Below are 16,470 nucleotides of genomic sequence, written 5' to 3'. Positions count from 1 at the left end.
ATGTAGCCAGAGATATATGAGTGTTGTACTTGGACCATTTACCTGTTTAATCGCAGGGAGCTTTCTATAGTTGATCGGTAGGGCTGAGACGTTATGTATTAATACGGGCTGCCTTTCCTCCTCCATACTTCCTCTATGCTGGTGATATGATTCCTTCCTCATAATCTCCAGATGAGAAATACGACTACAAATACACACACGACATATTCATTTTAGTATACTGTGCAAATATCTGAGGCCTGGGGTAATATATGAAAGATGAAAAGTCGCATTGTGACCTGTGCAGTAATAACGGGGATGCATATTGCAGCCATACTGAAGATTGGATTTTCTGTATCTTATTTTATTTGGTATATGGATACTTTATTTTTCTTTTTTATGTTCCCATCAGTTCTCCCTAACTCCCAATGCTGTATTTAGCTGTTAGCTATCTCGCAGCCACCTCCTCTGTCTGAGAGCTTGCTTCAGCTCCTAACTCTTCACCGAGACAGACGGCTCTCGCAGGAGAACTCAGGAGTGTTATCCAGATCATGGGCAGTGAGGTGACACTACGTCCTGTGCCTGGGCTGTCAGAGAAAGCGACAGCACCAAAACCAAACAGCACACACTTGCCGATTTTTTTTTGCTGCTGCTGCGTCTTTTGCATGTAAATGAGAAGTAAACTCAATTAAAGTAGACAAAAAAAAATGCAGAGTCAAATTTATTTCCTGTAATTGATTAGAATATAATGAAAAAAGTTCTGCCCCACATTAACTATTCCATGTCCAGATACCGTTTACTTTGTTGCTCAGAGTAATATTTCTTAGTGTAAGTTAACACAAGAACACCTCTTCTGGGAGGGTCATATCCTGTATATTAGTTATTATTAATGATAATATTGTATAGCCACTCATCGCGGCATAACAGAAATTAGGTAATGCCCGAATCTATAAAAAATCACATTGCAGCGAAGTGTCAAAGTAAAGTGATCAGGCAGAGAGTGCCGGAGTGGGATCCTATGGATCTCGCTACGTGGATGTATGTAAGCACTGGATCTCTCTACATGGATGTATGTAAGCACTGGATCTCTCTACATGGATGTATGTAAGCACTGGATCTCTCTACATGGATGTATGCAAGCACTGGATCTCTCTACATGGATGTATGTAAGCACTGGATCTCTCTACATGGATGTATGTAAGCACTGGATCTCGCTACATGGATGTATGTAAGCACTGGATCTGGCTAGATGGATGTATGTAAGCACTGGATCTCACTACGTGGATGTATGTAAGCACTGGATCTCACTACGTGGATGTATGTAAGCACTGGATCTCTCTACGTGGATGTATGTAAGCACTGGATCTCTCTACATGGATGTATGTATGCACTGGATCTCGCTACGTGGATGTATGTAAGCACTGGATCTCTCTACATGGATGTATGTAAGCACTGGATCTCGCTACGTGGATGTATGTAAGCACTGGATCTCGCTACGTGGATGTATGTAAGCACTGGATCTCGCTACGTGGATGTATGTAAGCACTGGATCTCTCTACATGGATGTATGTAAGCACTGGATCTCTCTACATGGATGTATGTAAGCACTGGATCTCTCTACATGGATGTATGCAAGCACTGGATCTCTCTACATGGATGTATGTAAGCACTGGATCTCTCTACATGGATGTATGTAAGCACTGGATCTCGCTACATGGATGTATGTAAGCACTGGATCTTGCTAGATGGATGTATGTAAGCACTGGATCTCTCTACGTGGATGTATGTAAGCACTGGCTCTCACTACGTGGATGTATGTAAGCACTGGATCTCGCTACGTGGATGTATGTAAGCACTGGATCTCGCTACATGGATGTATGTAAGCACTGGATCTCGCTACGTGGATGTATGTAAGCAATGGATCTCTCTACGTGGATGTATGTAAGCACTGGATCTCTCTACATGGATGTATGTAAGCACTGATCCAGCTACGTGGATGTATGTGAGCACTGGATCTCGCTACGTGGATGTATGTAAGCACTGGATCTCTCTACGTGGATGTATGTAAGCACTGGATCTCTCTATGTGGATGTATGTAAGCACTGATCTCGCTACGTGGATGTATGTGAGCACTGCATCTCGCTACATGGATGTATTGTATGTAAGCACTGATCTCGCTACGTGGATGTATGTAAGCACTGATCTCGCTACGTGGATGTATGTAAGCACTGATCTCGCTACGTGGATGTATGTAAGCACTGATCTCGCTACGTGGATGTATGTAAGCACTGGATCTCGCTACGTGGATGTATGTAAGCACTGATCTCGCTACGTTGATGTATGTAAGCACTGATCTCGCTATGTGGATGTATGTAAGCACTGATCTCGCTACGTGGATGTATGTGAGCACTGGATCTCGTCACACTGTGAGACCCAGTGTTTATACCTGGCACCATTAATAAGATAAGAGGGATAATTCTGTTCTGGCTACTAATCACTTCCCTCCAGTGTCTTTTTTAGGGATGAACTTGTCACCTAGTAACACTATTAGCTAGTTACTGTACAGGAGGGTTTGGTTTATTTTGTCAACCGTTAAAATGTCAACACGAGAATGTGAACATTGTCAAAATTGTAAACGTGTAACATGTCAACACTGATGAAATGTCGTCATGCTAGAAACATGTAGAACTGACGGTAATGTGGCTCTTTTCCAGCAGTGTTGGAGGCATTTACCCTAAATCTAACCCTAGACATCACCTGGAGGCTGCCTGGAACCTATGGTCCTAGGTTGCGGCATTAAATATGGCCCTATGCCTAAATCCGACCCTTACTCTAAACCTAATGTCGGCATTTAGCAAAATATCGGCATTTCACTTGTTGACATTGGGAGCATGTCGCAATTTTGCAGATGTCAACATACTGTAGACATGTAAAAAAAATGGCGACATCATAAGTTTATGAATGTCGACATTGTGACTGTAACCCGTACAGGGTGCCTTGCGCATCAGACAAAAAAAAAACATAATGAGACAAAATAATCTGCAAAGATATGTGTTAGCACAGCCGGGGTTCTCAGCCCTGATCCTCCAGCGACACCCACATCATGCACCTCATTCAGAGACGGTCGTTGCGGCCGCTCGGTCGTACGCAACCGATGTTCACTAAACTGCGCATGCGTAAAATTCGCAATGCACGTGCGCAAACTAGCTGTTACGAACAGAAATTTCTCACTCCTAGAACACAGCCAGATCATTAGTTTGAGTGACAGAATGAGCTGTTTATGGATGGTAACAGGGGAAGGTGCTTGTGAACGGCGGTGTGGAGATCCGAACGCAGGCGTGCCTGACTATGCGAGGGGAGTTTAATGGGAGTGCATAATTAACAAAGTAGTGTCATGGCACACGTGACATGGGAGGTTATTACACTGACATGATCGTAGTGCTTAAGAGAGGGTATGGTCAACCTTAAGCTCTGCGATCAGCTCCGATGGGTCCCGATGGTCTCGATTAATCCTTATATCTCCGGAGTTGATGTGTGTTGCGATCGAGAAGAGGGCGTGTATTTAGTCTTGCGACCGCTTCTTACCCTGGGTGGTTCAGCTAACGAACCCATCTTAGCGACGCAACTTACGATCGCTTCATTTGCATATCCGGCCCCTTTCCCCTAAGACCGAGCGGCCACAACGACGGACTCTGAATGAGGTCCCATGTCCTCTCCTCATGCACAGATGATTAAGGGGTCTATTTATCAAGCAGTGAAAAGTGTGGAGAAGTGAACCAATGGAGAAGTTGCCTATAGCAACCAATCGGCATTGAAGTAGCATTTATCAAGTACAGTCTTTAAAATAATAGGTAGGAGCTGATTGGTTGCTATGGGTTTAAAATGTAGTTTGCTGGGTCAGTAATTGTCCCTCATGTTTCTTTCCACCAACAGAAATCGACAAAACACGACCTGTTTGTGGTACTTTTGAGGATTGTAGTTGAGAACCCCTGTGTTATAGGCAGTGGGTCCCCCAATACCTGTGATACCAGAAGTGCAGAAGAACCCCCTGTAAGTGGTTCTGGAGATATTTGGAACGACGTCGCACGTGCAGTAGATAACAAAGACTCTGGCACATTACCAATGCATTTACTCTCTGCTGTGCAGGCACCATCTTCCCGGATACATTATGGAAAAATGGCTCTGCCGGGATCACTCACAGAGGGTTCTGTCGCACAGATTATCTCATCATGGGTGCAGGGAGTGCGGTGTGGGTCCCCCCTGGACCCATGAGCCTGTGTCAGGGGCGTTTCTAGAGAGGAGGGGGCCCGTGTGCAGTCTCCGACACGGGCCCCCTCCTCTCCGCCCGGCAGCGCACTGAGCTGTACGCAGCCAGCGCTGGAGTTATAGACTCTGGGCACTAGAGTGTGCCCAGAGTCTATAATGTATGCACAGATCACTGGGAAAATGGGCGCGGTGGCCATTTTCCCTGTACTGCGCTTGCGCAAACGACGGGATGATGGCCGCCGCTGTCATTTTCCAGTCGTTTTACAGGGCCGGACCCCCGTGCCATCATGGGACTCCAGAGAGGTAAGTATTACTATGGGTGTACAGTGCGGGCCCCCCTGGTCCCAGGGGCCCGTGTTCCCCGCACACACTGCACTAAGTATAGATACGCCCCTGGCCTGTGTGCACCGCACACCCTGCACTCAGTATAGATACGCCCCTGGCTGTGTGCACCGCACACCCTGCACTCAGTATAGACACGCCCCTGGCTGTGTGCACCGCACACCCTGCACTCAGTATAGATACGCCCCTGGCTGTGTGCACAGCACACCCTGCACTCAGTATAGATACGCCCCTGGCTGTGTGCACCGCACACCCTGCACTCAGTATAGATACGCCCCTGGCCTGTGTGCACCGCACACCCTGCACTCAGTATAGATACGCCCCTGGCTGTGTGCACCGCACACCCTGCACTCAGTATAGATACGCCCCTGGCTGTGTGCACCGCACACCCTGCACTCAGTATAGATACGCCCCTGGCCTGTGTGCACCGCACACCCTGCACTCAGTATAGATACGCCCCTGGCCTGTGTGCACCGCACACCCTGCACTCAGTATAGATACGCCCCTGGCCTGTGTGCACCGCACACCCTGCACTCAGTATAGATACGCCCCTGGCTGTGTGCACCGCACACCCTGCACTGAGTATAGATACGCCCCTGGCCTGTGTGCACCGCACTCCCTGCACTCAGTATAGATACGCCCCTGGCCTGTGTGCACCGCACACCCTGCACTCAGTATAGATACGCCCCTGGCTGTGTGCACCGCACTCCCTGAACTCAGTATAGATACGCCCCTGGCTGTGTGCACCGCACACCCTGCACTCAGTATAGATACGCCCCTGGCCTGTGTGCACCGCACACCCTGCATTCAGTATAGATACGCCCCTGGCTGTGTGCACCGCACTCCCTGCACTCAGTATAGATACGCCCCTGGCTGTGTGCACCGCACACCCTGCACTCAGTATAGATACGCCCCTGGCCTGTGTGCACCGCACACCCTGCACTCAGTATAGATACGCCCCTGGCTGTGTGCACCGCACACCCTGCACTCAGTATAGATACGCCCCTGGCTGTGTGCACCGCACACCCTGCAGTCTGTATAGATACGCCCCTGGCTGTGTGCACCGCACACCCTGCACTCAGTATAGATACGCCCCTGGCCTGTGTGCACCGCACACCCTGCACTCAGTATAGATACGCCCCTGGCCTGTGTGCACCGCACACCCTGCACTCAGTATAGATACGCCCCTGGCTGTGTGCACCGCACACGCTGCACTCAGTATAGATACGCCCCTGGCCTGTGTGCACCGCACTCCCTGCACTCAGTATAGATACTCCCCTGGCTGTGTGCACCGCATGCCCTGCACTCAGTATAGATACGCCCCTGGCTGTGTGCACCGCACTCCCTGCACTCAGTATAGATACGCCCCTGGCTGTGTGCACCGCACACCCTGCACTCAGTATAGATACGCCCCTGGCCTGTGTGCACCGCACACCCTGCACTCAGTATAGATACGCCCCTGGCCTGTGTGCACCGCACACCCTGCACTCAGTATAGATACGCCCCTGGCCTGTGTGCACCGCACTCCCTGCACCCAGTATAGATACGCCCCTGGCCTGTGTGCACCGCACACCCTGCACTCAGTATAGATACGCCCCTGGCTGTGTGCACCGCACACCCTGCACTCAGTATAGAATACGCCCCTGGCTGTGTGCACCGCACACCCTGCACTCAGTATAGATACGCCCCTGGCTGTGTGCACCACACACCCTGCACTCAGTATAGATACGCCCCTGGCTGTGTGCACCGCACACCCTGCACTCAGTATAGATACGCCCCTGGCCTGTGTGCACCGCACACCCTGCACTCAGTATAGATACGCCCCTGGCTGTGTGCACCGCACACCCTGCACTCAGTATAGATACAACCCTGGCTGTGTGCACCGCACTCCCTGCACTCAGTATAGATACGCCCCTGGCTGTGTGCACCGCACACCCTGCACTCAGTATAGATACGCCCCTGGCCTGTGTGCACCGCACACCCTGCACTCAGTATAGATACGCCCCTGGCTGTGTGCACCGCACACCCTGCACTCAGTATAGATACGCCCCTGGCTGTGTGCACCGCACTCCCTGCACTCAGTATAGATACGCCCCTGGCCTGTGTGCACCGCACACCCTGCACTCAGTATAGATACACCCCTGGCTGTGTGCACCGCACTCCCTGCACTCAGTATAGATACGCCCCTGGCCTGTGTGCACCGCACACCCTGCACTCAGTATAGATACGCCCCTGGCCTGTGTGCACCGCACACCCTGCACTCAGTATAGATACGCCACAGCAGCAGGTCTTTACAATCATGTATTTTGAGCTGCAGAGAACTGGAGCGCTTGGTTAAATGTTGCACCTCGTACTGTAGGTGACCCCAGTAACCTGTTTTCATAGCTTGTAGAGTCAAGTGAAACCTGGGGCAGCATATTCTGCTCTTACAGCCGGTTTACAGTCCACGTACAGCAGAGGATGAATATTTTCAGTGTGCTCAGGCCCTCCAGGCTTTGTTACTTAAGACTTTATTTCACCCAAAAGAACGGGGCTAAGGGAACTTCAGGCCCTTTATAGAAGGCTATTATTGTTATACAGCGGTATGTTCATGAGACGCTGGGGCCCGAATGCTTTATAGGGACATAAACCACTTTCTGAAATGTGTATTTTTTTTTTTTTTGGTTGCCTCGCTGTAAACAAACATAAAATGATCTGAAAGTATTACACGTACCCCAATCTCCTCCGCACTAAATATCCCCGGACCCATTTCTGGACAATTAGCACAGGGGAGCAGCGTGCCAGAATGCTATTGATTTTTCTAATGATTGCGTTCACTACTTTCATGTCACTCTGCAAGCTGATGTCCTGCAATGAAACAAGGGCATAATCAATGCAACGCACGGTGCCCTACCAGCGAGACGCTGCGCCGAGGCCCCTCTCAGACTCAGCCGTGAAATACTGGAGACTCAACACAGACAGCTTTCAGTTTCGATGGCTTTTAAGTTCCTAATAAAGTATTGTCCCATTAATGTGTTACGCCGGGAGCCTATAGTGTGTGCAGTAAAGGAAGGCGAGAAAGGATTATTGAAAGGACAAACCAATTTAATGGTAAGGTCTACAGGGGATTTTCTAACCTTTACACCCAGACATAACCCAAGTACTAATGTTTCACTTAACAACATCTCATTCCGATAACAAGGCAACTGGATAAGCCGGACAGTGGAAGAGATTAAATTAAGCTGAAGAATTAATGAGCCATTATTATTATTTTTTATAAAGTGTGATATGTTATATTTCTATTTATGTGCAACGTGTTGTCTGCAAATACATGACAATTTATTCTGACAATCTAATTTGTATACTGTAATTAGGATGTACATAGAACAGCACATTTTTATGTTTTAGAATGAATAACAATCTGATCCGTTTTCAGTTACGGACCACGAGCATTGGGGCTGATTTAGAGATTGTCACTAACGCAATCGCAGCTGAGATTTCGCAGGGTTCCCAATTGCGAAAATATACTAATGTTTCCAAAGCCGACCTGAGCACAGGGATGCCGACCGCGGCCTTCTCATATCAGTCCGAAGTCGCACAGCAGCATAAACACGGTAACATCGATGCAGATTGGGCGGCCAAGCAGCATATGACAGAGGTACCCTGCGCACTGTGCGGCCACGCCGGTCACAAACGCATTTTATACATGTTCTTGTTTATGCTAAGGTGTTATTCAGGCAACAGTCATAGGCTGGGATGTACTAAATGGAAAATTAGATAAAAACCCCGTCTTCAGGGTTTTACTGCGTTTTCCGGGATGCAGTCAGGAAGCCGACGGTTGCAATGCTGACCCCCGGCTTCCTGGCTGTCTAATCCCGGCAGGGGTCTAATGACAGGTGTCGAGATCCCGACGCCTGTCATTTTACCTACGCCGGGAGCCCGACGCCCGGCATACCGATCGAAGGCAGGGGCTGGCTGGCAACTTTCATCCTGGGGGCAAGCATAAGCATGTGGCCCCAGTTGGGTCGTCTGTAAATGGCTTGTGCTCGTGCCCTAATTTTTGTGACATGTGTCCTACTTATTCTCCCCATGTCACATATACCCTCCTGTCATTCTCTCCTTGTCGCATGTACCCCAACCTCCACCTCATCCAACAGGTCCCTGCCAAGGATTTCATGACTCCAGTCTTCCACCCCCTTGTCTTTCCAGTCTTCAGCCCCTTTTTTTTCCAGCCTCCAGCACTCTTGTCTTTTCAGCCTCCTGCCCCCTCTCTTTCCAGCCTCTTGCCCCCCTCTCTTTCCAGCCTCCTGCCCCCTCCCCCTCTTTCCAGCCTCCTGCCCCCTCCCCCTCTTTCCAGCCTACTGCCCCCCTCTCTTCCCAGCCTTCTTTCCAGCCACCTGGCCCCCTTACTTTCAAGCCTCCTGACTTTACAGACTCTGTCCCCCTCACTGAGTCTTACCATTTAATAGGTCCTCAGGTAGCTGGTCCTCTCCCGGTGGCTGGCGGCTCCTCTTTGCGGCAGGTAGCGTGACATGATGTCACAAGGTCAACGTCGAGCTCCCAGCCGGGTTGCTCTGCACACAGCATCGCGCTCCCAGCCGGGTCCCTGCTGCACACAGCACTGCTGGCGCTGCCAGAGATATGCTGCCCCTTCACTGCAGCGAGGGGCCAAGACACAGGCACACAGTGGGGTCATCGCTGCCGCTGGCCGGGGAGCAGGCAGAGAATGCTTCCCGACTGACAGCATTACAGAGCGAGGCCGCTGGCTGCCTGCCGGCGGCCCCAAAGTGTCAGGATGGCATCCTGCCCCCCAGCCCAGCCCGCCTCTGATCGAAGGTAAGCTGGGCGCCGGGCACGGACAGCCGCTGGAAGGGGGAGGGTTAGGTTTGGGGCTCCCAGGGGGGACTTAGGGTTAGGCACCCCCCCCGGGAGGGATAGGGTTAGGCTAGGGGAAGGGGGGTCATGGTTAGGCACCCCTGGGGGGAGATTAGGGTTACGCACTTAGAGAGGGGTTAGGCACCCCCCCGGGGGAGGTTAGGGTTAGGCTAGGGGAAGGGAGGGTTAGGGTTAGGCACCCCCGGGGGGAGGTTAGGGTTAGGCAGCGGGGAAGGGGGTTAGGGTTACCCTATAGAAGCCTATGGGCTTTTACCGCATCGCCCTGGTATGACAGATCGGATCCCTCCCAGCATGCCCTGCGGCCGCCATGTCATTCTGCGCATGTGCAGATGGACTCCCGGGTCATAAACCCGGAAATCCATGGCGCAGGGCTGATGGCAAAGGACAGCTCTTATCGGAAGAGCTGTCCTTTGCGGTACTGATCGCATATGTTAGTACATACTGTATGCGATTAGTAGGGATGCGATCAGTAGGGATGCGATCAGTAGGGATGCGATGCGATGCCTGGCAGGATGTACCACACAATGTTAGTGTATCCCAGCCCTAGTGTTATTGTATATTCCATGGTGAAAGAAAGTATCTTACAGTACCTTGGCGGGCGCAGGTAACAGGTTGAGGTGTAAATCGGGGCTTAGAGCCTTGAACCTGCCATGGAGCGTCCAGGCTTCAATAATCTCCTCATCAGAAATGACAAAGTTATCAAAGGCCTTTAATGACCATACGCTGTTCACTACGATGTGGCGGTAACTCTTCTGCAGGCTCAGCGGGGTGTCGTATAGGGTGAGTCCTGCGAGCGCTTTACAGTAGGACAACGATTCAACGTTACTCAAATCACTTATCTGATTATTGTGCAGATAGAGGAGTTTCAGGTCTTTTAATGCCTTCCAGAATTCCTTCCCTGGGAGACTCTGTATCTGAAATAGACAAATATCATGAGCTGTCGCCAGCAGGCTCGGTAATGGAGAGTAGACTTTTTACAATAATAACCCTTACACCCTTACTGAGAGGAGGATCCCTCGATAAGAGAGCGCAGACCGGACGATTGGGCATGCTGGACACCAGACAGGTAACGCTGTGAATTCTGGGATAGCTTATTGACACTGCACCCACAGCTTTAAGGCTTTGGTGGACTTATACTTCAGTGTCTTCACTTGTGTACTCATCCTCCATTAAAATGGAAATTAATAGAATGAGGCTTGCACCGGAAACCCTTGGCGACCTTAGGCCAGGTCTAAGAAGTGACCCTTACTATATTGTCCTGACTGTCTCCAACCTATTGTACTAAAGCAGGAACTTCTCCTCACTAAACTATTAAAATAATATAATAGGACAGTGTCACATTTGTGCTTTACAGCATTTAGATGAGAGTCAGAGCTTCCATAATATTTAACGTAAGCAGTTCATTGCCTGTTGGTGGGTACCACTAGGGTAAAAGCCCATGTTAGGTGCTAATCTCAAAGCTGCTTATTTACTAATGGCGGGGACGCAATTTAATTATTCTCAATGTGCGGTCACAATTTACGGCTGCGAACACCCCAGAGAACTATAGAAGCACGGCATACCTCATTCTCCTGCACACCTTTATGAGGGTGTGGTATAATAGATTGACAGTGTCTAGTGCAACAGTCACTATGTTGACACCAGATGGCCGACAGGCATTACATCAACATGGTCAAAAGATCGACAAGGACAGAAGGGTGACTGACAAATGGTCCACAGTGCAGAAGGTCGACAGGTTCAAATGGTCGACACTAAAATAGTCTGCACACTTTTTTTTTGTAATTTAACCTTGATTCTAACCCTCCCCCTAGTGCCTAACACTAGCCCTACCCCTGGTGTCTAACCCTCACCCTAGTGCCTTACCCTAACTTCCCCCCTAGTGCCTAATCCTAACTGTCCCCTCCGGCAACCTAACCCTCCTCCAGGTGCCTAACCCTAACCTTCACCCTTGTGCCTAATCCAAACTGCCCCCCTAGTGCCTAACCCTAACTGTCCCCTCCGACAACCTAACCCTCCTCCAGGTGCCTAACCCTAACCTTCCCCCTTGTGCCTAATCCAAACTGCCCCCCTAATGCCTAACCCTAACTGTCCCCTCCGACAACTTAACCCTAACCCTCCTCCAGGTGCCTAACCTTTCCCCTTGTGCATAATCCAAACTGCCCATCTAGTGCCTAACCCTAACTGTCCCCTCCAGCAGCCTAACCCTCCTCCATGTGCCTAACCCTAACCCTCCTCCATGTGCCTAACCCTAACCCTCCTCCATGTGCCTAACCCTAACCTTCCTCCTTGTGCCTAATCCAAAACAACACAAATTCAACCATTTTTGTGTTGACCATTTGAACCTGACAACCTTTTAACCCTGTCGACCTTCTGCACAGTCAACATTTTGTCCCTGTCGACCTTTTGATCATGCCAACTTATTGCCTGTCGGCCTATTGACTGTCATCCATTCGGATACCGTTTGTAGGATGTGAGAGAAATGTGATAATGTCGGTGTCTGCAAGGAGTCGGCATTTCCATCTATTTCTGCAAAAATTTGCAGACATCGCAGAGAATGAAGATCCCCCAATATGACAAAACATTAAGCTTCTTCCAATATATTATAAATAAATACAATCCAGAGCAATATCTAAAACATTTTTCATTGGAACATTTTAAAAAAAATATGACACACGAATATATTATTTGGTGTGGTGTTTTTGTCTATAGGATATTGCCGATGGTGAGTGTTTTGGAAAACTGTTAAGGTGTGATTATGATGATTACGACATCGCTATCGTTCAATCGTTCACTAGTCGTTCATAAATCGGGCATTAAAATGTCGAAAACATTTTCAAATGGTCAAATGCGTGCTCCCGCTGGTCGTTTTCGACATCAATCATCGCCTGAACATGCCGGTCAGTCTGCCGATAATGACAGGTTGTGCATGCTCAGGGATGAGGGAGGGCGCCTGCACTGAAAGACATACAGTATCATTCGGTGTGGGCCCATTATCCACTGAGCAGGATGGAGAATGATTGCACGATTACAATGTTGTAATCGTACAGTCGTTCCACTCTCGTCTAGTGGATACGCACCTTTAGTCAACGACTAAACCTCTATGCCAGTGGTATTCAACATGCAGCCCTCCAGCTGTTGTAGAAACACATATCCCAGCATGCCCTAATAACAAAACTGTGACAGTGCATGCTGGGATGTGTAGTTCTACAACAGCTGGCAGGCTGCATGTTGAATAGCCCTGCTCTATGCAGGTACCAGTGAAAGCAATGACTCGAAAACTGCCGTCGTCCAAAGTGAAGACAAATAATACCCCTTTTCCACCAAAATTCCGGGTCTGACCCGGAGTTGGAACAGGGTTCCTATCCGGATCAGACCCGGAATTTAGCCGGCGCCGACTCGGGATATTCCCGAGTCGGCGCCGCTCACACCACAGTCGGGACTGCATGGACCAGGCTTTTCCGGCGTGAAAGTGGACGCTTGGAGATGATGTCATCTCCAAGCGCCACTGAAGCCGGACCAATCGGCCAGCTAGCAGCGCACTCCAGGTCATTGTGACCCGGAGTGCGCCGTACACACAGCACAGTTTCACAGGTTATTCCCATGTTAAACCCTGCTATATACCTGGGTTGGATTGCCGTCTCACTCGACCCGGCGATCCAACCCTCTCCCCTTTTACACCAGGGAGCTGCCCGGGTTAACCCTGCAATAACTGAGGTTTTAGCTCCGGTGTAAAAGGGGTATAAATGTTATAGATAAGTCCTCATTTTTTTAATGAAACAAAATGTAAAGGTTAATTATATTTCTTTTTTACACAAAATGTGAGAAAAAATTATTTGGGGAATTAATCCTCTATAAGCTGAAAGATTTTCCTGGCGCTCTAAAGAAAATTTATATTTCAATTACTTTATTTTTAACATTTTTCATTCATGCAACAATGGACAGTGTGGTCACCTAATCAAATGTATGGATGTGATTAAAAGTTCTGTCAGCTGGGAGAAAGTAGGGATGAAATAAATCAGGCTGCTGCAATTAAACTGTTCACATTGTACTCACACAGGAAGAAGTATCCTCAGTTAGTGAGATGCTACAAACTATTGTCATTATCTGCTATCAGTGACTTCTATGCCCAGAACTCTTTTAGCTGGTGTTAGGATGGAGGAGTCTGAGTAAGAGGAGATTGTGACACACTGAGGGGTATTTACTAAAGTGAGAGTTTTTAGAAGTGGGAGATGTTGCCCATATCAACCAATCAGATTCTAGCTACTACTGTATCTTCTAGAACACAGGTTCTCAAAGTCGGTCCTCAGGACCCCAAACAGTGCATGTTTTCCAGGTCTCCTCACTAGGGGCTCTATTTACTACAATCCGCATTGGTAATGCAGATTGTAGTGTGATATTACCGAGTGAATTCGCATTGCGAATTCAGGCAATATCCCAGGGATTTACTACAAATCCCTTGCAGGGACAGAGCTTGCGATAAAGCTCTGTCCCTGCTAATCCCCTTCGGAGCCTTATCACGGTATTTTCGCAAAAAATACCATGATTAAGTGCCCGCGCATGCGCCGACCGGTCGCCGCTGCTACCCCCACTCCGGCGCTAAGCCCCGCCCCCCGGCGCTAAGCCTCCCCGCGATCACGGACCCCCCGCGACCCCCCTCTCCCTTACTTACACTTACCTGCATGCTCCAGGCCTCCGGTGATGTTCTCCATTCCTCCAGTCAGGTGATCTCCCATACTGCACTGCTGCCCGATCACCTGATGACCGGGCAGCAGTGCACTGTGGGAGACCAGCTGACCGGAGGGGACTCATCACCGGAGGCCCGATCACCGGTCCCTGGAGTCAGGTAAGTAAATTTTTTTTTTTACTATTTTTTTTTCTTTTTTTTTACAGTAATCAGCTTGCGGTCTGTTTAGACCATACAGCTGATTACAGGGACCGACTCCCGGCTCTGCTCTCCTCATTAGAGCAGGGTAGGAGGCCGGTAACCGGGGGAGACCCTGGATAACGCCACCTCCAGGTGACGTTATTATCACAGGGCTTTCCCCAGTATTTTTTTCACATTTATTTTTAGTAACTATGGCCAGATCACATTTCCCATTACAGTTATGGGAAATGCGATCTGCTTTACTAAAAATAAGTGATACTTAGGGCTTGGAGTAGAATTTTACGGATTCTACTTCAATTGCCCTGTAATAACTATAGGTGATACTAAAATAATGTGAAAAGGGTGTGAAAACACCTTTTTTCACATTATTTTAGTAAAAATAATGTTGATAAATAGAGCCCCGAATCACAAGTGAGATAATTAGTTCCACCAGTAGATCTTTTAAAATGTGTCAGTGAGTAATGAATACACCTGTGCACCTGCTGGGTGACCTGGAAAACGTGACCTGTGAGGGGTCCTGAGGACCGAGGGCCTAATTCAGACCCGCTCGCGAGCGCTATGCACTCGCAAGCGGGTCGATGGTGGCCCAGTGCACATGTGCACGACGGAGCCGGCTCCGTCGAGCGCATGCGCGAGACACGGATTGCGACGGGCAAACCGTCGCTCCAGGTCTCGTACCATAGGGGGCGCGCTGTCGATGTTGAGTGACAGCACGCTCCCTTTGGTGGGCGGGCCGGGGGCGTGGCTGCCCAGACGGAGGCTTTCCCATGGGAACGCCTACCATCTGGGGCCGGCCCAACTGACATCACAAGTGATGTCAGTGGTAGACCACAAGGGTCTCGTCGCAAGCCAGATGGTCGCAATGGTCTTGACCATCGCGACCATCTTCCTGGCCGCTCGCTATAGCTGTGCGTGGTCAGCTACAGCTATGCGAGCGGCCAGGAGGCCGCTCTAAAAAAACAGAAGGCCGGCCCTGATTCAGAACGAGCGCTCTGTCAGAGCATCCAGCTCTGAATCAGGCCCCGAGTTTGAGAACCACTGTTCTAGAAGGTGCTAGATAAGTGTTAAGAAGAATCTGATTGGTTGCTATTAGGGGTGTGCACCGGCCACTTTTCGTGTTTTGTGTTTTGGTTTTGGATCTGGATCTTTCTTCGTGTTTTGGATCTGGATTGGTTTTGCCAAAACCACCCTTCCGTGTTTTGGGTTCTGGGTTTTGTGTTTTGGATCTGTATTTTTTTGAAAAAAAGCATAAAAACAGCTAAAATCACAGAATTTGTAGGTTTTTCTGCTCCTATGCTATTATTAACCTCAATAACCTTAATTTCCACTCATTTCCAGTCTATTCTGAACACCTCACACCTCACAATAGTGTTTTTATGTCCAAAAGGTTGCACCGAGGTAGCTGGATGACTATGCTAAGCGACACGAGTGGGCGGCACAAACACGTGACCCATCTAGGAGTGACACTGCAGTGGCAGGCAGGATGGCAGTTAGAAAAACTAGGCCCCAAACTGTACATAATGCAAAGAAAAAAAGAGGTGCAAGATGGAATTGTCCTTGGGCCCTCCCACCCACCCTTATGTTGTATAAACAGGACATGCACACTTTAACAAATCAATCATTTCAGCGCCAGGGTCTGCCACACAACTGTGGCTGAAATGATTGGTTCGTTTGGGCCCCCACAAAACAAGCTGGCAATTAATGTGTCCCTGCACAAACTGGCTCTACGGAGGCAAGATGTCATCCTCATCCTCCTCATCCACCGATTCCTCACCCTCTTCAGTGTGTACATCCTCATCCTCACAAAGTATTAACTCGTCCCCACTTGAATCCACCACCACAGGTCCCTCTGTACCTTCTGGAGGCTGGTCTCCCTGGAAGAGCTGATAATTCATTTTGATGAACATCATCTTCTCCACATTCTGTGGAAGCAACCTCCTACGCCTTTCGCTGACAAGGTTCCCGGCTGCACTAAACACTCTTTCGGAGTACACACTGGAGGGGGGGCAACTCAGGTAAAATAGAGCCAGTTTGTACAGGGGCCTCCAAATTGCCTCTTTTTCCTGCCAGTACAGGTATGGACTGTCTGACATGCCTACTTGGATGCTGTCACCGATGTAATC

General features: G+C 49.3%; 1 protein-coding gene across 1 annotated transcript in view; it reads right to left on the bottom strand.

Moving 5' to 3' along the window:
• Positions 1 to 16,470, bottom strand: part of LRRIQ3 (leucine rich repeats and IQ motif containing 3) — a 68,407-nt gene that overhangs the window by 32,272 nt on the left and 19,665 nt on the right. Inside the window, exons 4-6 of the mRNA XM_088470786.1 lie at positions 10,053 to 10,376; positions 7,301 to 7,434; positions 43 to 184 (exon numbers count right to left, since the gene is read on the bottom strand). Coding sequence (XP_088326912.1) covers positions 43 to 184; positions 7,301 to 7,434; positions 10,053 to 10,376 — 600 coding nt within the window. The remainder of the gene's footprint in view (positions 1 to 42; positions 185 to 7,300; positions 7,435 to 10,052; positions 10,377 to 16,470) is intronic.

This window comes from Taudactylus pleione, unplaced genomic scaffold (genome assembly GCF_031769625.1).
Source record: "Taudactylus pleione unplaced genomic scaffold, aTauple2 ptg000103l, whole genome shotgun sequence".
Classification (NCBI taxonomy): Eukaryota; Metazoa; Chordata; class Amphibia; order Anura; family Myobatrachidae; genus Taudactylus; species Taudactylus pleione.
Note: the sequence above shows the minus strand (reverse complement) of the source record. Positions and strands in the feature narration are given on the sequence as shown.